Raw genomic sequence first — 23,692 nt, forward strand, 5'->3', positions numbered from 1 at the left:
TGTGCCCATTAAACTTCTCTTTCAGGATTGGACATTCGGGTCAAGTTTTCTCCAATGCTTTCATAACTTAATGTTGCTGGACTCTTAAAATGGGACTTTGACGTAACAGGTAAATTTATTTTAAAGTAGAGTATCTAATAATTAGTAGTGGCTAATTTTGCCCGTATTTTTTTTTTTTTTTTAATGTTAATGTTAACAATAAAATGAAACATTTTAGAAAATAAAAATGCCTCTATGCGATCGGTGAACGCTAGGAACTATCGTCTCGGGATGTGTTTCTACACGGACGTCATCCACTTTCTCCTCACTTCCTGTTGTGTATCCACGTGGGTCTTGTGCTGATGTTCATGCCAGCTAACATTAGTACTTCAACTTTTACATGCTTTTATGTGTTATGTTTGAAAGCTCTGTCTGAGCGCTTTAGAGATGCAGGTGTCCAGTGTGAATAACGTGAAGATATATAATCTGAGTCACGGGAAATCTCTTCCGGAGGTAAAACTCTTCATCTGTTTGTGTGTTAGTCTGAAGTGTGTTGGTAAAACTTTATCATTTACCTCTGGTTGAGACACTAAAAGCTCCTTCTTAGCTTTGTAGTTTTACTAATTTTTACCTTAGCCTACCTGTCAATTTCAGTTAGTTTTATGACCCCTCTTCAGATAATACTACAACACATGTGTTTTACGTAATTATGATCAACTAAATAAGCCTGTTTTTGTGCATGTAAAATAATTCGATTTATTTAAATGTACACAGCTACTCTGAGTTTACATTCCAGATAATTTCAATATATATTTGTATAAATACTAATGCTTTGGATTTATGTAGTACAGATATTGATATATATTACATTCAGACTGTCACCTTTAACAGGTTTTGTTATGATGTGAGGATGAAGCTAATATACAAGTTTAAATGTTTAAATTAAACTGTAGTGTAAGATCATATATATATATATATATATATATATATGTTTTTAATCACACTGTCTTATATAACGAATCAATTATCAAAATAATCATTAGTTGCAGCCCTAATTACGTATGTTTATTTCAGTGGCTGTCTGATCGAAAGAAGCGAGATTTACAGAAGAAGGATGTTGGTGAGCTACTTTGTCATTTTATGTTAAATAATGCTATAAATATTCATTGTCGTATTATGTGTAAAAATGTGTTTGAGGCTGATTTAAATTTATGCCACCCTTTAATTTAGTGAAATGCACATCATGTTTTTGCTAGCATATATTTTGGAAGGACCCGTCACACTGATGCCTGTAATATGAATGATGTGCATTAGTAAATGAGATTAGTAATGTGAAACGTGTGTGTGTTCACCAGTGATTCAGTTTATCCATTGACTTATAACCTTTTTTATTATTATTATTATTGTTGTTTTTTTTTCATTTGTTTTTTTTTATACATACTGTCTTTCTATGGCCTATATAGCATGTAATTTCATTTCAGCTGAAAGCAGATGTCCTGAATCATAATTTGATGTAGTAGTTATACTTCTGTCCCAGTTCTTTCTCTTGCTAAGAATTGGCACAGCTTTCCACACTCTCTCTTATACTTTCTCCTGTAGATCATTAAAAGAGACATGTGGTTATTTCTTTATTCATGTCTTCAATAGATATCCAGAGGAGGATCGAGCTCATTCAGGATTTTGAGATGCCCACAGTCTGCAGCTCCATCAGGGTGTCACGAGATGGCCAGTTCATTTTAGCTGCAGGTCTGTATCTTTACTAGTCTGCTGTTTATAGAGTGGGAACAGATAAATGTAATCTCTTTAAAATCTTTTTGAATGCTTTCAGGCACGTACAAACCTAGAGTCCGATGCTATGACACTTACCAGTTGTCTCTGAAATTTGAGAGGTGCCTGGACTCAGAAGGTAAGCGTTATAATAACTGTGTAATGCATGCAAATATGATGTCATGGGCCAGTCAGCATCCGGGGTCAGAATGCTCTAACTGATAGTTGTAGTGCTCTAAGGTTTTGTCTGCTGTTGGTCTGTGATGCTCTCTGTAATAAAACCCCAGCGCACTGCTTAATGTTTAATGAGACCGTCCACACCCAAACAACCTGAGCTCTCATTAATGAGCCGCTGATTACAAATAACACAACAGATGATCGTTAAAGCTGCTGCTTGATGATGTAATTAAGGAGGCTTCATTGGTTTTATTCCCCTCACAGTGGTGGCGTTTGACATCCTATCAGACGACTACTCTAAGGTAAAACCCAAATGGACTTTGTATGCTTTTGTGTCTTCTTTCTGTTTGTCTGCTGTTTACGTTACTCGTCTAGAGTCCAGCGCATCCTTTAAAAGTCTTAAATTATCTTAAAGTCAGCATGAACGAACATTGCGCTAGTTTTTTCTTCCCTGTTGTGTCGTATATCTGAGTGAAACGCTTCTGGAGCAAGAACACGTAGGGCGGGGCTTGATTATTTTCTGTGGGGAATTGATTAGATGGTTGTGGTTTGCTATTGGTGGATCTCATGTGAGTGACAGGTTGCCACGCCCTCGTCATCAGAGAAGAGAAGAGATGCTGCAAGAGGAAGTTGTTTTGATGATAGATTATGATGAACATGAATTTAAATTAACAATGATGTGCACCAATGAATAATTTAATATAAATACCGCAATATTCCATAAATAAGAATTGTCAATTTTGATTTTCTTGGTGACTTTGGGGCTTAGATATAGTCCTGGTTTCACAGACAGGGTTTAGATTAAATCAGGATTAGGACATTGAAGTAGCTTTTATAAACGTGCCTTACAAGGAAAAAAAACAAGAAAACATTACTGGTGTGAATCTTGAGACGAAACAATGACACTGACATATTTTAAAGATATGTCAGTTCAAAAGAAAAAAATAATCGATACAGTGTAATGTGCTATTTAAAATTAATTTAAGAACTTTAAAAAGGCAATAATATAATTATAAATATTACATAAATAAATGTAATCAATGAAAACCACATTTATTTCAAACTTATTTACAGTTGATGAACTATGACAATGTTTACGTTATAGTGTTTATATTGTAATATGTTGTAGATGGTTGTAAGAGGGCATATTTGAGCTCATCTTTTTGAATGAGGTGGGAGCAATTAAGCATAGACATTTCAAAATAAGAGTCCTGCTGCATTTCAGGCTTGTTTCTTATTAAAAGTCCCACATTATGCATAAAATCTTTCTTTCTTAAAAAAAATTCTTAAAGTTGCCATCAAGATTGACAATTCCTATTTTGTATGGAATTTTGCAGTATTTATTACAAATGATTTATCCATGCACATATTTTTTTTTTTTTTTTTTAAGTCATGTGTTTCATAACCTTGAATCAAAATAACTTCCCCTCCCTCTCTCAGCGACATCTCTTCTTTGATGACAAAGGCGGGGCAACCTGTCACTCACATGAGATCCACCAATAGCAAACTACAACCATCCAATCAATTCCCCACAGACAAAATCAAGCCCCGCCCTACATATGAAGAGTTTGGTTCCAAAACGCTATAACTCCATTTTCATTCATTTGAGTAAAAAGGTGTTTTCTTTACCAAGAAAGTGGCAAGATGAAAACCACTATTTTCTTTTCAAACAGAGCATCTTTTGGTTATAAAAACATTAAAAATTCAAATCTACATTTTGATTTTAAAAGGTTTATTACAAAAACGGATTATTTTTTTCCCCAAAATGCAATAAATCCATGACGGTTTTTTTTTTTTTTTTTTTTTTTTTAAATGCAATTAATCTATCAATAGAAAAGTTTTTTTTCATATTGAAAATACACAACAAATTAAGTTGATCCACATATATGACAGCCTCTGAACTTTGTCAATACTCATCTTATATACAAGCATTTGACTAAAAATACATTCAGCCGTCGCTCCCAAAATGAATTCAACGAGTCATCTTGTTAATGTTATAAATTAATTATGTCTCCATTTGTCATTACTGATTAAAGAGTATCTGGCGCCACTGCACGGTTAAAATAAACACATTTACAGAGTGCATTGGTATTAAAAACGGCTTTTAAAAACTGTCCATGATTCAGTTTTGGGGACCGTGACAGAAGTTTGATGCTGTCGTGGAGCAAGCAACAGCCGGCATTTTTCCTCCTCCCGACTCGAGTGCCTCATCTTCTTAATCTCCTCACGTAAATGATTACATTTCTATGACCTGCATTTCTTCCCCACCGCAGAAACCACCACAGGTTCATTAATGCTGTCAAAATTATAAATTTTTCTGGAAAACTAGGATGTCGGGTGTATTCAGAGCGCCGCCGTTACTGTTTACAGTGCGTGGAATGGTGCGCTGTGATTGGTTGAGTGGATATATCGCATTCTGCAGAGAAAGGAGACTGGCGTTTGTCGCGTTTTGGAAAGAAAGGGAGAAAACGTGACAGAATAACACGACGTATATCGCATTTTGCGCAAAATTAATAAATTACTTTTCAATACCGACCAGATACAATTCTGGTGGAAACTCAAAAAAAAAAAAAAAAAAAGGGCGTTTATCGCGTTTTGGAACCAAACTCTTCATTTGTTCTTGTTCCAGAAGCGTTTCACTCAGATATACGGCACAATAGGGCACATCACCACAATTTCTGCTTCATGCTGACTTTAAATTTGATTTAAAAAAAGTCTGCATAAACCCTGTCAACCCTGAGGATTGAGAGTTTGTGTTGTGATATGACAAATTTTGATTTACTGAATAGAAAAAACAAATGAAATGTGATTTCAGAAGGCTCAATTTTGTCTTTTGTTGTCTCTTAGCTGGTGTTTCTGCATATAGACCGCTATGTGGAATTCCACTCTCAGCACGGTCATTACTACAAAACCCGCATCCCGAAGTTTGGCAGAGATTTTTCCTACCACTACCCTTCCTGTGATCTCTACTTTGTGGGTGCCAGGTAAGAGGACACACCAAAAACAGAGTCTTATCTAAGTCTGTTCACACCAAGAGCAAATACAGTATCTCACAAAACTGAGTACACCCCTCACATTTCAGCAACCATTTTAGTATATCTTCTCAAGCGACAATACTATAGAAATTAAACTTGGATATATTTTAGAGTAGTCAGTGTGCAGCTTGTATAGCAGTACAGATTTACTGTCCTCTGAAAATAACTCAACATACAGTCATTATTGTCTAAATAACTGGCAACAAAAGTGAGTACACCCATGACAAGTGAACATGTCAAAACTGTGTCCAAAGTGTCAATATTTTGTGTGAGCACCATTGTTATCCAGCACTGCCTTAATCCTCCTGGGCATGGAGTTCACCAGAGCTGCACAGGTTGTTGCTGGGATCCTCTTCCACTCCTCCATAATGACATCACGGAGCTGCTGGATGTTACACACATGGCGCTTCTCCACCTTCCGCTTGAGGATGCCCCACAGGTGCTCAATAGGGTTCAGGTCTGGAGACATACTTGGCCACTCCATCTCCTTCAGCTTCAGCTTCCTCAGCAAGGCAGTTGTCATCTTGGCGGTGTGTTTGGGGTCATTATCATGCCGTTCAGCCCAGTTTCTGAAGGGAGGGCATCATGTTCTGCTTGAGAATGTCACAGTACATGTTGGAATCCATGTTTCCCTCAATGAAGTGCAGCTCCCCAGTCCCAGCAGCACTCATGCAGCCTCAGACCATGATGCTACCTCCACCATGCTTGACTGTAGGCAAGACACAATTTTCTTGGTACTCCTCACTAGGGCGTCGCCACACATGCTGGACACCATCTGAGCCAAACAAGTTTATCTCAGTCTCATCAGACCGCAGGACATGGTTCCAGTAATTCATGTTCTTGGACAGGTTGTCTTCATCAAACTGTTTGCGGGCTTTCTTGTGAGCCAGCTTCAGAAGAGGCTTCCTTCTGGGATGACGGCCATGCAAACCGACTTGCTGCAGTGTGCGGTGTATGGTCTGAGCACTGACGAGCTGACCTTCCGCTTCTGCAACCTCTAAAGCAATGCTGGCAGCACTCATGCATCTGTTTTTTGAAGCCAGCTTCTGCACCTGACGCACAGCACAAGGACTCAACTACTTTGATCGACCCTTGCTTGGCCTGTTCCGAGTGGAACCCGTCTTGGAAAACCTCTGTATGACCCTGGACACTGTGCTGTAACTCAGTTTCATGGTGTTACTGATCTTCTTATAGCCTAGGCCAACTTTGTGGAGAGCAACAATTCTAATTCTCAAATCCTTAGAGAGTTCTTTGCCATGAGGTGCCATGTTGAACATCCAGTGGTCAGTATGAGAGAATTGTACTCAAAGCACCAAATTTTAACTGCTCTAAAACAAGATACGCAAATTTGTATATTCCTGTCAAGCAAACATGAACATGATGAATAGGACATGTGGCTTTGCATGGTTAAAAGATGTAGAGCTGTTATCACTTAGGGTGTACTCACTTTTGTTGCCAGCTATTTAGACAATAATGGCTGTATGTTAAGTTATTTTCAGAGGACAGTAAATCTATACTGCTATACAAGCAGCACATTAACTACTCTAAAATATATACAAGTTTTTCTATAGTATTGTCTCTTGAGAAGATATACTAAAATGGTTGATGAAATGTGAGGGTGTACTCAGTTTTGTGAGATACTGTATATTGTTGTCATTATACTGAATATATTTCTGGTTGTCTTGAAATTATGGTTGGTCAAACGTGGTATTCTGCAGGCAAGTATTTGTATAATGATCACTGAACTGTTGTTCCTGCATGGCTGTGCTAGTTTGATTTTCAACTTTATATTTACATTTCATTCTGCACACTTTTTCTTTTTACATTATAAAAATATTTTGGCGTGCACTGCTGTTCAAAAGTTAATATGGGATTAGTAATTTTTTTTTTTTTTAAGACATAATGGCCCGGTTTCACAGACAGGGCTTAGCCTAAGCCAGGATTAGGCCGCATTTAAGTAGCTTTTATAAACGTTCACTAGAAAAAAACATTACTGGTGTGCATCATGAGACAAAACAATGGCACTGACATATTTAGATTCAGTTAAAACAGCTCAAACATGCATTTTAGTCTAGGACTAGCTTAAGCCTTGTCTGTGAAACTGGGAGATTACTTTTTATTTAGCAAGGACGCATTGAATTGATCAAAAGTGACAGTAAAGACATTTATAATGTTACAAAAGATTTCAAATAAATGCTGCTCTTTTGAACTTTCTATTCATCAAAGAATCCTGAAAAAAAATGTATCATGATTTGCACAAAAATATTAAGCAGCACAATTGATAATAATCATAAATGTTTCTTGAGCATCAAATCATCATATCATAGAATGATTTCTGAAGGATCATGTGACACTGAACACTGGCGTAATGATGCTGAAAATTCAGCTTTGATCACAGGAATAAATTACACTTTACTATATATTCACATAGAAAACAGCTGTTTTACATTGTAATAATTCACAATATTACTGTATTTACTGTAGTTTTGATCAAATAAATGCAGCCTTGGTGAGCAGAAGAGACTTCTCAAAAAAATAAAAAAAAAAAATCTTACCGACCCCAAACTTTTGACCAGTAGTGTAATATTTCATGTCCATTAAATTACATTCAGTGATGCTTAAGCTATGATGCTATCAGTAAATAAATGCATTAAAGAGAGTGAAATATTTATAATCAGATGACTTGCATTAAATGGTTGAAATTCCTGTTGCATGGTGAGTTGTAGGCTGATTTGCTTTAGACTGAGTGACGTCTGTTGTTGCAATACACATACTGTCTGTCCATCTTTCATGAACGCAAGTGAACGCCTGAAGTGCTTTTTCAGTTCACTCTTGGTGTGAATGGACCTTTTATCTGAGATTTGCTTGTTATTCGTTACATTTTTTGGTATCAAAGGACCTTTATTTAGAACCATTACAGAATGGGCCATTCTACACCATTACACCATTACTATATGGGCCATTCTACAGAATTGGTGCAAACTGCTGTCCCACAACCAAAATGCATTTAAAAAGCATTCAAATTTTAGATGTTTACTAAGATCCTTCAATTATCTATTGAATCCCACAATAATATTTAAAATATCAGTAAGCTTAATATAAAAATCATAATTTATTGGGTACTACATTTCTGATCAGGAAAAATTACTGTGTCCCTCCCTCTCATAGTCTCTCTTTCACAGTAGATAGGTCCATCATTTTGAGTTAAATGTGTTCAAAAGTCTGAAAATCTGTGTGGAACTTTCAGGAACGTCACTACCAAACACCTTTTTCATGCAATTAAGCAAACTTTTTTGGGTGTTATTCCATAAAATGTAGTTTTTATGTGTGTACAACTGTTCAGAACTGTGCTAGCTAACCATGTGCTGATTAGCATCTTTGAGCAGCTCAAAAATATCTAAAATTGTCACTACCGAAACAGTCACAACCGAAACACGTCATCATTGTTTTGGTAGTGACAAAAGGGAACACATAATCATTTATTTGGGGGGAAATGAACACAAACAATTTTAGTACAGTTATGCAAATCATTAGTATACTAGTTTGTTTTAGTATGCGAGTTAAAATTCTGTGATATGATGTGGTCACTACCAACACATTACTGTCACTACCGAAAATGTGCAGTCACGACCGAAACATGGGATGTTTTATCAAAAATAAAATATATTGAATGATCAACTAAGATGTTTTTATAGTGTTTGGTTCAATGTATATTCAAACTAATGAATCCTTCACTTTGAAATCAGTATGATAAACTTTATGACAATGAAAGATTGGATTCAAAATACAACAAATCTCATAAATTACACTTGAAATATTGTAAAAATTGTAATTATTGATTTATCTGTGAAAAACTTTTTTTTTTTAATAAAATAGCAAAAAATATATTTACAAGGTAGATGTAAACAAAATCGTAATAGGTCAATGTAACCCTTCTTATTAAATTATTTATTATTGTGTTTCAGTGACAAATTTGAGGAGAGGAAAAATATTCCAAAACTTTCTGAAAATACAATATGAGAATAAACTGCACAATTACTAAAAAAAACCTTGGATATTAGACAATTTGCATACATACAAAAAAAATTCTCAAGATGTTTCACGACTTTGACTTTGAACCAGTTCTGTAGAATGGCCCAAATACATAAACGGGACTCTGTGCAAATCCCTTTTAACTCCTAACTTTGTGTCCTCTCTTTTGTTTTCTAAATGAAATGCATGTGTAGCTCAGAGATCTTCAGACTGAATCTTGAACAAGGCAGATTCCTGAACTCCTTACAGACAGATGCTGCGTAAGTACCTTGCCACCAGAGGGTGCAGTTCTACTCTTCTATGTAAACATCAAAACTTCAGGTTGCATTTTTCATGAATCGATTCTATAAGGAATGTATATTTTTAGTAGATGATTTTAGACGTTTTTAATCACTGTTTTACTGTTTTGCGCAATCAAAACACATTTAAAATTAATCTCTGTTAATGAGCAACTGGTATAATGAGATATAAGAAAGGAATAGAAAATGCTGTTCGTAAAAGTTTGAGATGTAGCATTCTTCACTAAAGGATACTGCTGGACACGTCATAATAAACAGCCAAACGTTGGTCACATCACATTAGTTGTGTATGAATTGTAAAGATCTCGTGTTTTCGCAGAGAAATCAATGTGTGTGACATCAACCCTGTTCATCACTTACTTGCTGCGGGGACATTAGAGGTATGTGTTTATGTCAGTAGGACTGATGTTCATGTTCCTGTTAGTGTGCTGTGTATCAATGAACGGGTGTGTTTGTGAAGGGCAGAGTGGACTGCTGGGATCCTCGTGTCAGGGGTCGAGTGGGAGTTTTGGACTGCGCTCTCAGCAGCATCACTGACGGCACTGAGTATGTTACATTCATCTCTGTTATTCCCGTAAAGCTCTTAGAAAAATTGTTCAGTGTTCACCCAAGAATGAATAATCTGTCATTTGTTTACTCACCATCTTGTCTTTCAACACTCGTATGATTGTTTTTTTCTGGTGACTCATAAGAAGTGTTGTGCAATGAAAAATGAGTGGTGGCCACAGCTGTTAAACAAGATTTTCTGTGAATAAGCTTCAGTCTGATTCTCACACAAAGCTATCATATGCTTCAGAAGACCTGAGATTTTGCAGTAAATATACACTGCTGGTCATTACAGTTTTTGAAAGTAGTCTCTTCTGCTCACCAAGGCTGCATTTATTTGATCAAAAATACAAGGAAATCAGTAATATTTTGAAATATTACAATGTAAAGAACTGATTTCAGTATATTTTAAATGCAATTTATTCCTGTGATCAAAGCTGAATTTTCAGCATCATTACTCCAGTCTTCAGTGTCACATGATCCTTCAGAAATCATTCTAATATGATGATTTGCTGCTCAAGAAACTTTTATGATTATTATCAGTGTGGAAAACAGCTTCATATTTGCTGCTTCATATTTTTGTGATAACCATGATACACTGCCAGTCAAAAATTTGAAGCAAGATTTTAAAAAATGTTTTTTTTTTTTTTTCATCAAGGACACATTAAATTGATCAAAAGTGACAGTAAAGGCATTTATAATGTTATAAAATATTTCTATTTCAAATTTTTGTAGAAATAGACAGATTTATGTTCTTTTGAACTTTCTATTCATCAAAGAATCCAGAAAAAAATATGGTTTCCACAAAAATCTGAAGCAGCACAACTGTTTTCAACATTGATAGTAATCATAAATCTTAAATCATCATATTAGAATGAGTTCTGAATCAGAATCGGAACCAGAATGCGCTTTATTCGCCAGGTGTGCACAAACACACAAGGAATTTATTGTGGTTTTCTACAGGAGCTCTTGGTACACATCATGTGACACTGAAGACTGGAGTAATGATGCTGAAAATTCAGCTTTGATCACATAAATAAATTACACTTTACTATATATTCACATAGAAAACAGTTATTTTAAATTTGTAGTAATTTCACAATTTTATTGTTTTTACTGTAATTTTGATTAAATATGGGTAACACTTTACAATAAGGTTCCATTAGTTAACATGAATTAATAATGAACTGCACTTCTACAACATTTATTAATATTTGTTAATGTTGATTTCAACATTTACTAATACATTTATTAAAATCAAGAGTTGTATTTGTTAACATTAATTCATTGTGAACTAACATGAACAGCTGTATTTTTATTAAGTAACGTTAACGAAGATTAGTAAATACAGTAACAGATGTATTGCTCATTGTTATTTCATGTTAGTTAATACTTTAACTAATATTTAACTAATGAACCTTATTCGCATTTATTATTACCAATAAATGCAGCCTGGGTCAGCATAAGAGACTTCCTTCAGAAGCATTAAAAATATTCCAAACTTTTGACCAGTGGTGGAATAAATTATTGTGAAATATCCACGCTTATAATATCAGTATTATAAACTTTTAAATCATTGTATTATATTTTAGTATTATTATTATTATTATTATTATTATTATTATTATTATTATTTTATTTTATTTATTTATTTTGAGCTCGCCAAGTGTTTAATCACCAAGGCTGCATTTATTTGTTCAAAATACAGTAAAAAACTTATGAATATATTATGAAATAACTTTTCTATTGTAGATTTTAATATGCAATTTATTCCTGTGATCAAAGCTGATTTTTCAGCAGTCTAATACTGTTATCAATGAAGTGACTTTAATAATCTTGTCATTATCTGCTGTTCTGTGTTTGAAGGGTGGATGGTCTGCCATCCGTCAGCGCTCTCAAGTTCAATGGCTCTCTGGGCATGGCGGTGGGGACCAGCACCGGACAGGTCATTACTCTTTTAACCCTCTCATTTAAAGTGTGTCCTGCTGAACTGGAGATAATAGAGAGCAACAGTAAACTCTTCAGATTCTATTCTCATTCTGACTTGGAGTTGTGCTGTGTTCTCAGATTCTCGTCTATGATCTTCGTTCTTCACATCCTCTGCTAGTTAAAGATCATTACTATGGTCTGCCCATCAAATCCCTTCACTTCCATGACCCGCTGGACCTGGTGCTCTCCGCTGACTCCAAAATCATCAAGATGTGGCACAGAGACAATGTAAGGCCAGCTTTGCTGGTGTATTTTTTTTTTTTTTAATGCAGACATTCTGCATGGATCCTTTATTGGAAAAACATCAAATGCGTAACCTTTTTTTTTTTTTTTTTTTTGGTCTTGATTTCAGGGAAGAGTATTTTCCTCCATCGAACCGCAGGCCAACATCAATGATGTGTGTCTCTACCCCGGCTCTGGTTAGTTAACACAAAAAGAACTGAAGTTTAACCACAATAAGAGTAGTTCATTTCTAACTGACCCTTTCTAAATTGGAGTTTTGTGGCATTTCGTCCTTGTGACTTTTAAGGTCTTATACACTGCTTGAGGTTGCCAACATAAAACTTGTAGAAGATATATATATATATTTTAAAAGTTAGTTTTCTCACTGGAAAGCAGACCAAATTTAGAATGAGAATGTCTTAAATGAAAGAATATTAGATATTAAAAACTTCTTTTGATGTATTCCATCTCAATTTCCAGTTTTAAAAGGAAATATAATAGGCAGCTAGTCATTATCACAAATTAAACTCTACAGGGTGATCTGGAACAAAAGGGATTCTGTTATCCTGAAGAATTTATTTAGCAGGAATGCCAACATGCCAGATGATTTTAGCTGTTTTAAGGCATGTCGAAATTTTGTTCACAGGAAAAAAAATGTTTAAATATGTCATTTTAGTGATCAAAGATGAGTTTTAAGGGATACAAGTATTGACTACAGTACAGGGGGACTTTAAGATATTTAGGGCGCGAGCACTGATGGTGTGAGGACCCTATTGTAATTGCTCGGCCAATTTTAATTGCTTCTCCAAAATGAATCGCATTTTTGAGGGCCTAAACATGCTCAAACTCACGAAACTTTGCACACGCGTCAGAAGTGGTGAAAATTTACATCTGATATGGGTTTCAGAATTAGGTTTGGCAAAATGGCTCGACAGCGCCACCTAAAAAAATTTCAATTAAGTGCCCTTTGCGCTACGTTTCACGTACAGTTATGAAATTCGGTAGACAGATGTAACAGCCCAATACCTACAAAAAAAGCCCCTGGGTGCAAAATCTTTAAACCCAACAGGAAGTGAGATATTTTGAATTTTCTCTGCAAAATTTTGTCAGTTTTTGCCATTTCCAGACGTTGTACTTTAACAAACTCCTCCTAGAGTTTTTATCAGATCAACATCATATTTGGTCAGTGTAATCTAAAGGCCTTTGTGACGTTAAATTGCAAAGATCTTGAGTTTTCGCTGAAGGGCGTGTCTGTGGCGGCCTGACAAATTTCGATGTTTCGCCATGAAACAATGTCCAATCTGCCTGAAACTTCACATGTTTTATTAGAGTCCTGGCCTGAAGACATCTACATGGCAATATTCAGTTACAGTCCTAGCGCCACATGCAGCCAACAGAAAGTGACATGTTTTACATTGTGATAAACTCCTCGTAGAGATTTAATCAGAACATCAACATATTTGGTCAGTCTAATCTTGAGGTCTTAGTGATGTTAAATTGCGAAGATCTTGAGTTTTCATTGAAGGGTGTGTCTGTGAGGGCCTGACAAGTCTGATGTTTTGCCATTAAAGAGGAAGCTGTTGTAAGTCAGGCATACAGTGTCCGATCTGCCCCAAACTTCACATGTATGATAAGAGTCCTGGCCTGAAGACATCTATACGGCAATATTAGGTTAGTCATAGTGCCACCTGCAGGCAACAGGAAATGGCATGCTTTGCACTGTAATTCACACTCAGAAACACATTTCAATATGCCATGAAGTGCCAAACATACTAGATACATGTTAAATCATGAAACACTTGGCTAAGTGCTAAAGTATGCGATTAACGCAACGAAACAGGAAGTTGTTGTAACTCAGGCATTCAATGTCCGATCTGCTCCAAACTTTACATGTTTGATAATAGTCCTGACCTGAAGATATCTACATGGCAATATTCAGTTATAGTCAAAGCGCCACCTTCTGGCAGCAGGAAATGTGGTGCATCAAAATGACTTTGCCATATTTCTCCTCTATTTATCCGCTTAAATGACTATCACCCACTGTTCACAGTTTTCCTAAGGCCACCGGGTGGCGGTGAGCCTGGGTGCGAGGGCCCTTTCATCGCTGCTTGCAGCTTTAATTTAAATTGTAATAATATTCCACAATATTATTGTCTTTACTGTATTTTGGAGTTTGGTTTATTGCAGAAAAATTAGCAAATTATTGCAGAAAAACGCAAAATTGTGTTATGTAAATTATATAACAATATACATTTAAACATCTTGCAACATTACAGTAACTCATATAAAATCTTTCAGTTTAATATTTCATAGAGCACTTTCTAAAATTTTCATCTATTAATGAAATTTCTAAATAAACCCTGATCCAAAAGAAGCAATAGATAATAAAATATATTTCAATAGAAGTTTTTTATTTGAATAAGATTTCCCAATGTGACTCTTTTTACTGTTTTTAACTGTTCAATGCATTTGATCAAAAATATGGTGTTCATAAAAGTATTACTGACCAAAATTATACTGATCCCAAACTTTTGAACGGTAGTGACTGGTTCATTGTGCTTGCTTTTTTGGGAGTGCATTATAATTACACAGCTGGAATGATTAGGCCTGTAAACACACATCGGGAAATGGTTGACATTGTCACGTCTGAGACCATCAGCTGACATGTGCTGAAGTTGACTCGCATGTATAGGGGTTTCATGTCCCATGAGTGCTGTTTTTGTTTCTAATTGCTGCTTTGTGACCCAATTTACAGGAATGCTCTTCACTGCCAATGAAGCTCCCAAAATGAACACCTTTTACATTCCTGTAAGTACCAGATGACGTGTTATGAAGTATAATGTAAAAATGAGCCAATGCTTTGAGCACATTTCTTTCCTCATACCTTGATTAGTCATGGCATGTCCGTGTACGGCTTGCTCTACTAATTACACCTTTTTCTTGTCTTTCTAAGTAAAAGCCTTCACAGTGGGTTTATAGTGTTTATTGTTAACAGGGCAGTTTAGGGAAGTTAAGGGCAACTGAGACATTTCTGAGAAACTGTGTTGTGATCCAGACCTGCACATTATATAGCTCTGTGTGTTTGGCAATAAGAGAGAGTTTATTCTGTCTGTGCTTGAGTACAAACACATACACACATTTGCAGAAATAAGAACTACAAACACACTCGATCAGTTGATAAGCCCTTCATGAAAGCAGTGACATTTCTGTCAAACAACAGTGAAATGTGTAATGGAATGTCTGGCTCACATTTCACACTAAACTCAAAAGAATTAATTAAATAGTATTTTGCATGAAGAAAATGAAGCCAGAATTTCATCACATTTCCCCCCAAACGCACAATTAAAGTTGGGCTATATGGCCAGAAATATTCATTTAATTTTTTTTTTTTTTTTTTTTTTTTTTTCATATCATTCGGTATTGATATTTAACAAGAGCTGAAGAGTTAACGTAAATTCAGCTTAAACTCCTCAGAGCAAGCTACTTTTTAGTTTAGGTTCCCATGAAATCTGTTTCATTTTTGCCAGATTCCGTGTTTTCAGTTTTATTTTTTCTGTATTCTGCATTTCAGGATTTAATACAAATTTTATCAAAAATTAATGTCTAATGAAATTCATAACAATTCAATTCATAATTTTATGAATTATGAAAATAATAAAATTCATAATTTAATTATTTAAAATGTAATCAAATAAAAATAACAATTAATTTACAAGTGTCTAATGAAATAAATTCATGAAACTTTAAAAATTTAAATAACTATGTCAAACAAGGTGCTGCACAACAGAACTTGTATACTGTATAAATTAAAACATCTTTAAAACTATCTTGGTTGTATGATGTTCTTAATAATAATAATAATAATAATAATAATAATAATCAATCTAATGTTGTTGTTATTACTTTGAGAAGTAAATTTTATTACTCAGTAATAATAGAATTCTGCCATAAATTTTTCAAGAGAAATCAATTTTATCTGGTAATTTTTTATTTTTTATTTTTTTTTAATGCAGCATAAATTATTGTCAGTTAAAACAAATATTGCCATTATGTACCCTTTTTTTCCACTTCACTGGGAATTCTGGAAGGAAATCTGATTATTTTTTTATTTTTTTTATGGCAATTAAGTACAATACAAACTGACACATAAAATAGCCTTTATTCGGGCAACTTCTTTTGATTTTGCTGTGAAATCTGACCAGTTAATCAGTTAATCAAAAAACTGTTTTTGTTAGATCGATCCTTAATTGTTCAAGATCATCTTCATAATGTCTGTAAACTACCATGTTGAGAAGCCATTCATGATCTCCCTCAAAAGGATCCTTATTTGCCATTCACTCACATTTTCTCTACTGTGTTATGCTGTCTTTCAGGCTCTGGGTCCAGCTCCACGCTGGTGCTCCTTCCTGGATAACCTCACCGAGGAGCTTGAGGAGAACCCGGAGAGCACCATCTATGACGACTACAAGTTTGTCACCCGCAAAGACCTGGAGAACCTGGGTAAGTTGGAGAATCTGGAACCTGGAGAATTGGTCCTAAGATCACCAATAAGATACTTGCATTAAAGATCTGCTACCCAACCCGAGTCCAACTGGACCCAAGTTAGATTTTGTGCTGGGTTCTGCTCAGTTTTTCAGGCTTGAATTTGTAATTAATGGAAACCAGTATTATAAATAAGTGTTTTATGTAGGGGTGTGCGATTATGTATCATTCACGTTAATGTCGTAATTGTTGTTTTAAATATGTGGAAGCTGACATTAGTGTGTCACTCCCTTTGCAAAAGCTCATCTTGCGAGTCCATGCTTTCATTGTGTGATATTGTCTAGTAGAATGCTGTTAGAATGACCACAAAATTGCATCTCTGAGCAACACAGTGTTTCGTTCCTGAATGGATTTTTAACTTATCGGTGATTCAATGATCTATTCATAAAAAAGAGCCTTTTACTTCGTTTCTTAACCTGTTAGCGTTCCACTGTACCACCGTTTTTTTTTTTTTAAATGTGTGTTACCATTAATTTATTGGGTGCACCTTGATTTGATTTGATGGAAGGCAAGATTTTTATTGGGAAAGGGTGTTCAGTTTTGGTTACGCAGCTCAAACGTACAGCGTAACACAAGAATGAATCTTATTGGTTCTTGCTGAAGCTCAAATGTGCTGCTTTATATTGTTTTATATTGTGCTAGGTCTCCAGCTAACTCATGTTATCACTCTTACTGAAAGAGTTCTGCTAATCAGCTGTGGTTCACTACTACCTAAAACTGTGTCCATTAATACAGATTTCATTTTTACAACTCGGTAATGATAAAGGATGGAGCAAGATTTGTTTAACAAACTTTGTTACATCAGTCATTCACATTAGTTCTCGACTAACGTAAGCACTATTATTGATACAGTTAAATGATACAGTTCAGACATGTACACCACAATATAATGAGATATATACACATTGGTTTGTTGATGGACATACACTTGTTAATGCTGATGTAGAGAAATTACAGTTCCAACATCTCATGATGAACGTTAAACTGAGTAGTGTATCAGTTCTTGCGATGGGGGCTTGGGTTGAATAACTAGTTCTTCCAATGTTTCATCATCGGAATCACACTCAGATTGATATGGTAAAATCGACACCATCGTTACGGTCTTTACAGTGTGTACAATTGCTGAGCTCTGGAAGCCTCCGGAGCTGAATCAGTTATGGTAAAGGGCGTTTCAATTCTGCATGCGCTGTACAGGGATTGGAGAATCTTTGAAAAATGTGGTGATGTTCAATGTATATTGTGAGAAAATGAAAGCGTTTTTTGACCTTTGATGCATGATATAGGAGACCTCCAAAACAAAATTTAAGAACCTTTAAAACAGCATAATAGGGGCTCTTTAATTAACTGATGTCAAGGTGATTTTTAGTGCACTAAATCTGGCTTAAGTGTCCATAGAAAAATATAGTGGATTGGGACCAACTGAGCAGGTTATGATATTTGTGCTAAACTTTTACCATACTTGTAATTCATGCATTCCTGACATTGTGCTTGTTTCCCTCCTCTAAGGTGTGATGCATCTGATCGGCTCGCCTCTCCTCAGGGCCTACATGCACGGCTTCTTCATGGACATCAGGCTCTACCACAAGGTGCAGATTTGTGTCAGAGTGTTAGTGTATGTTCTTTAAAGGACATCTGCTTGGTGTATTTTAAATGATGAAACATTTTTGATTGCTTTTTGATTGCATTTCTGTAGGTAAAGACCATGGCGAACCCATTTGCCTATGAAGAGTACCGTAAGGACAGAATCCGGCAGAAGATCGAGGAGTCGAGAGCTCAGAGAGTCCAGCTTAAGGTAACACTTGTTGCCACATTCACCATCTCTGTATGTTTGATTGTGTGCTTATCTTGGCTATGAGTAAACATGGCAGATGAAGAATGACTGAAGGGATGGCGGAACGAAATCTTGTTACAGAAAGTGTCCTTGTTACACGTAGTTACTATAGTGATAACTAACCCTGAACCAAGTACCAAAGTACATGTAGTTAATTAATATTGCTCAATATTGCTTAACTGTATAATTACACTGTAACAAGGACACCTTAAAATAAGAAGTGTAATCAAATCACTAAACACTTTTTCTTTAGGAAAAAATACAAATTTTCAAGTCAGATTTTTAAAAATGTTTAGTTAGCTGGAGTTATGAACTTCATTTTATTTTTTTTATTTTGTTTTCTGTAGTTTTTATTTTTTTATTTAATTTTTTCTGGATTCTATTTTAATGTTTAAAAATAATTTTAGTAATCTAAATTCTTGCTTGCCTGATTAATTGAAATCATGAAATGTATACAATTTATGTAACTTTTTTTTTGTTGTTGTTTTACAATAATAGGGCTCTGAGATGATTTATGTTTTCAGAAATCTGTGTTGTCTGTTTTTCTGGATTCATGATTTAGTATGATTTAGAGGCATAAAACTATCAATTTTTTATTCTAACGAAAATGCTACGATTCCTTTTAAATTGTAGGTTCATGACTTTCTAAAACATCCAGGTTATAAAATTTTCAAACAAATTCTTTATTTAAAAATCACTGGACTACATTAAAAAAAAAAAAAAAATGACAAGACGTTTCGGTGTTCATCCAAACACCATCTTCAGCATACTATGTGGACAACTTGGTAGTCATGTGACTTCTACATGTGTGCGGATCATGTGACTTTTGTATATTTGCCAGAGTTACTTCCTGTGTACAAGTAAAGATGGTGTTTGGATGAACACTGAAACGTATTGTCATTTCTTTTTATGTAGTCCAGTGATTTTTAAATAGTTTTTTCTAATCCTTTTAAATTTGTGTGATATTCCTTTAACATTCTTGAGTATGTAGTAGACGAAACTTCACTGCTCGTTCACACAGAGACATGCAGAATTCATATTTATTTATCCAAAATCAGCCAAATTCATTGACATTCTGTGTTATACTGTAAATTCCAGTTTTATGACTGGATTCCTCAAATCATAAATCATAGAGCCCTCGTTTGAGTAAATGCAGTGGGGGACGAAGTACTCAAGTCAAGTAATTGAGTAACAAAAAAGTACTCAAGTAAAAGTATTAAATATTCCTTTTCAATTTTACTTGAGTAAAAATACAAAAGTACTTTGATTTTTAATGTACTTAAGTATTAAAAGTAAAAAGTACTAATTGATGAAAGTTGATTTATTTTGCAATTTCATATACTCCATCCTGCTGCTCAAAGTATTTGTGCTATATTGTACTAGACACACAGATAGAGCTTAAAATACAGCCCAGTATGACATCATTATGAATTTTTAATTAGCCAGCTCTAGCTCTATTTTTTATTTTATAACCAAAACTTGTCGTACACTGGTAGCTACCCTACTGATAATTACTGATAATTCAAGTGTGCAAACAAGTGAAAATAAAAAAAAAAATACCATATGTAGTATATAGAAATGAGGAAAAGCAAAATGTGTATAAATGTTGACGACTTACACAATATAAGATTTTAAGAAGAACGCTATGCAAACATTCTGGTTTTATATCATTTGAAATTTGTACGGCAGCGTGGAACATTAATGGGCATTAATTTGAGTTGTTTTAACTCTAATGTTTAGTTTTTACCTAAAACCTTCCCCGTTCAGACAATAATACGTAAATATGGACATGTCCACATTCATGCAGTTCAGTGGGCTTATACATCTAGCTCTTTTACAGCAGATTTAGTTCACAAACAACTGACAGTTATGACCTAAATATGATTTTCATTTACAATATTAATCCTAAAATTCAGCATTACTAACTTACTTTTCACGCCATCAGTCGCTCCAAGGATCTCCCGTTCTCAGCTCATTTTGAGTCAGTCAGATTTGTGAATTCAGTGAATCGTTAACTGGAGACTCGCTCTGACCGGATCAATTGAATCAGCGAGCTGTTGACTCAAGAACAGATCCAATCGGACCGGTCCAGTTCACGAATGAATCATTCGGTGCGATTTTTGTGAACCTATTTAACAGGTTAAGTGAAAAGAATCAGTTCATTCACGAATCAGACACTGCTATCCGTCTCGGGGCTGGTTCTTCAGTTCAAAATAACGAGGAACATGTTTTTATGAAATGTAGTGGAGTAAAAAGTAAAAGTTTCCCAAAATAAAAATACTGTAAGAAAGTAAAAATACTTAGTTAGCTGTCCACCACTGAGTGAATGTAACGTTTCTAATTTCTCAGAGTCTGTTATCGTCAATGCTTTGACTGTCATTCTCTGTCTTGTTATCTCTAAACAGAAGCTGCCCAAGGTCAATAAGGAACTGGCCATGAAGCTCATGGAAGAAAGTGAGCTTCCAAACAAGAAGAAGAAGAAAAAGGGCAATGTGGGCAATGTTTCTTTCACCCATTTCCACAATGATGGACTAAATAAATATTCCAAACAATCTTTTAAACCTTTTCTCTCTGTCACACAACACTCTTTTTCAAAATTTGCTGCCATCTTTGTGTCTTTCCAAGGCCGTAGAAAATCTCCTGATGGACAACCGTTTCAAGGTGATGTTCGAGAACCCTGATTACCAGGTGGATGAGCGGAGCGAGGAGTTCCGCCTGCTGAACCCCATTGTGTCTAAAGTGGGTGAAAAGAGGAGGAAGAAACTCAGCCAGCTTGTTCAGCAAGAGGAACAGGTACACAACAACATCACTTTAATTCAGCACTATTTACTGCGCTGCTCCAAAACCTGATGACTTTTTTAATGTGTCCCAAAATCCATTTTAAAAGGTAGGCATCATAATGCTGCCTAATATAAGATCATTTTCACCAAATTCTTAGGCAGTATCACATGTATCCAGCATAGAGAAGACAGTCACAGTGGGGAAAAAATACATGAATAATATTTTAATGAAAGATGGCAAACATAATTATATACTGAAAAGACTGCAGTTAACTATTATTTTGATTATTATCTGAAAAATTAATCAACTATGTGGATAATAAATCAACAGACAAAAGCAAACTCACACTTACTGATAGAGCTGAGTACGCAAAATGTCACGCAAAATGATTATTTAGTACATAGTAATGTAGATCTGCACGTTTATTTTCCGTATAATATAATGCGATTATTAATGTTTTTGAATGAACTCTCTTCTTCTCTTAAAATGTAATTTATTCCTGTGATCAAAGCTGAATTTTCAGCATCATTACTCCAGTCTTCAGTGTCACATGATCCTTCAGAAATCATTCTAATATGCTGATTTCGAATAAACAGTTTTTGCTGCTTAATATATTTGGGGTTTTTTTTATGATTCTTTGATGAATAAAAATAGATTCAAAATAACAGCTTTTATTTAAAAAAACAAACAATTCATTTGATAAGCGATTAATCTAATGATTCTTAGAATGGTTAATCGACGATTATTTCACTAATTAATCGGTATGTTTGATCGATTATTACATTAGTTGCATTACAGCGCCCCACTGGTCAAACTGCATTATTGTAGAGTCTGAGAAATCTACAGAGAGGTTTGGAAATTTGAGTCTGGAAAAGTATGGAATTTTGAAATTGAAAATGTGTAGCAACCTGAAAACCCCATACATTTACCCACCCATAATAAAAAAATCAGGGCAGAAGTGTTCGAAAGTGGACAAAAGAGATGGATTAAAACCCCAGATGTAAACAGGGCCATACTCACCCTCAAGTTGTTCCAAACCTGTATGAATTTCTTTCTTCTGCTGAACACAAAAGAAGAGATTTTGAAGAATGTCTGTAACCAAACAGTTGATGGACCCCTTTGACTTCCATAGTATGGAGAAAAAAAAAAACTAAAATAACACTGGCGTACACGAAAAGGCAGGTCACAAGGAACAGAGCTAAAGTATCCTGATTTGTTATGAATAATAATATAGCAAGTAGTGCAATATCTAATTTGCACATTGAGATTTCTCTGAAACTCACTTTGTCTCACTAGAAGGATGGGGAGGAGGAGGAGGAGGTGGAAGGCCGTGGCAGCTCAGAGGAAGAGGAGAGCTCTGATGATGACGATAAGAGTTGGGTGGAGGAAGTGAGGGAGCAGCGACGTCTTTTACGGGTGGAGGAGCGAGAGCGCAGCTTTAACCAAAGGAAAGAGAGAAGGCAACAGGACCGCGACACCAGCTTACAGAGTTCTGATCCAGTCAGAAACCTCCAGCAGGAGCATCAGAACCAGCCCCGATTCTACCAGATCAAAGCAGGAGAGGAGTTTCGCAGCTTCAGCGACGTTTCCCACAAGCAAAAGATGCAGAAGTAAGTTACCCGTTGTCATGGATACATTTTAAAACCATTTATAGCACCAAACTTTGGAAAATGAAGTACATCTTGTGCTTAAAGTGGACCTAGTATGCTTTTTCTCATGTTCATCTGTTTTTAGTGTGTAATGTTGCTGTTTGAGCCTGAAAAAGCTCTGAAAAGTTCCAGTTCTTCTCTATATCAGTGTCAGTGTTCATTGTAGTTTTGAGTTTTCTTCACAATATTCCTCATTTAAATAATTCATACGCAGAATAAAGGGGCGGGGCCTGGTTGACTGAGTTAGTAGTGTGTTGAAACTGGCGGTTATGGACATTTCCCAAACATCAATCACAACACACTGCTCCAGCTGACCAATCAGAGCACATTGTGCTTTTCAGAAGGAGGGGCTTCATAGAGACAAGAACTAAACAGAGCGTTACTGACAGACTGGGAAGAGAGGAGCTGAACAATGGAGAATGAGGAAAATAATCAACATTCAAGCAGGAAAACCTGTTGTAGTAGAACACAAGAACAACATCAAGACTTTGTAAAAGGGAATAATAGGTCCCCTTTAAAGATGGGTTGCTCAAATTGAAGGGAATACAAAAATGTCAAAAATTGTTCGATGCATATCGATTTTGAATATTTGAAACGCTTTTATTTATTAGAGGTGTAACAATACGCTAATGTCATGTTTCAATTCACAATACTGATCTCACAATACGATACTGTCACAATACTGTAAACCAGTTTTTTTCCCCCCCAAACCTTAGTGCGCTAACAGTTGTATTAATGTTAACCATACAAGCAAGAAATTAATTTGCAAGATAAATAGTATAGTACTTTGCTCTTTGAAACTGCATTTGTTTTTAGAGCGAAAGGACTTAGATTTTTAAAATA

The 23,692-nt window shown here is 35.4% G+C and overlaps 1 protein-coding gene across 2 annotated transcripts in view; it reads left to right on the forward strand.

The window, feature by feature from the left end:
* Positions 1-265: 265 nt before the first annotated feature.
* Positions 266-23,692, forward strand: part of nol10 (nucleolar protein 10) — a 29,588-nt gene continuing 6,161 nt past the window's right edge. Inside the window, exons 1-19 of one of the 2 annotated variants that reach the window (XM_051868537.1) lie at positions 266-492; positions 1,054-1,099; positions 1,627-1,725; positions 1,808-1,885; positions 2,188-2,225; positions 4,771-4,907; positions 9,185-9,250; positions 9,609-9,669; positions 9,750-9,835; positions 11,702-11,780; positions 11,903-12,052; positions 12,177-12,243; positions 14,802-14,854; positions 16,420-16,546; positions 18,095-18,174; positions 18,282-18,380; positions 20,825-20,911; positions 21,045-21,212; positions 22,497-22,810. In XM_051868537.1, the coding sequence (XP_051724497.1) occupies positions 427-492; positions 1,054-1,099; positions 1,627-1,725; positions 1,808-1,885; positions 2,188-2,225; positions 4,771-4,907; positions 9,185-9,250; positions 9,609-9,669; positions 9,750-9,835; positions 11,702-11,780; positions 11,903-12,052; positions 12,177-12,243; positions 14,802-14,854; positions 16,420-16,546; positions 18,095-18,174; positions 18,282-18,380; positions 20,825-20,911; positions 21,045-21,212; positions 22,497-22,810 (1,901 nt within the window). In that variant the 5' untranslated portion in view covers positions 266-426. The remainder of the gene's footprint in view (positions 493-1,053; positions 1,100-1,626; positions 1,726-1,807; positions 1,886-2,187; positions 2,226-4,770; positions 4,908-9,184; positions 9,251-9,608; positions 9,670-9,749; positions 9,836-11,701; positions 11,781-11,902; positions 12,053-12,176; positions 12,244-14,801; positions 14,855-16,419; positions 16,547-18,094; positions 18,175-18,281; positions 18,381-20,824; positions 20,912-21,044; positions 21,213-22,496; positions 22,811-23,692) is intronic. The other variant, XM_051868538.1, reaches the window with a different exon arrangement.

This window comes from Ctenopharyngodon idella, chromosome 17, assembly GCF_019924925.1.
Source record: "Ctenopharyngodon idella isolate HZGC_01 chromosome 17, HZGC01, whole genome shotgun sequence".
NCBI classification, from domain to species: Eukaryota; Metazoa; Chordata; class Actinopteri; order Cypriniformes; family Xenocyprididae; genus Ctenopharyngodon; species Ctenopharyngodon idella.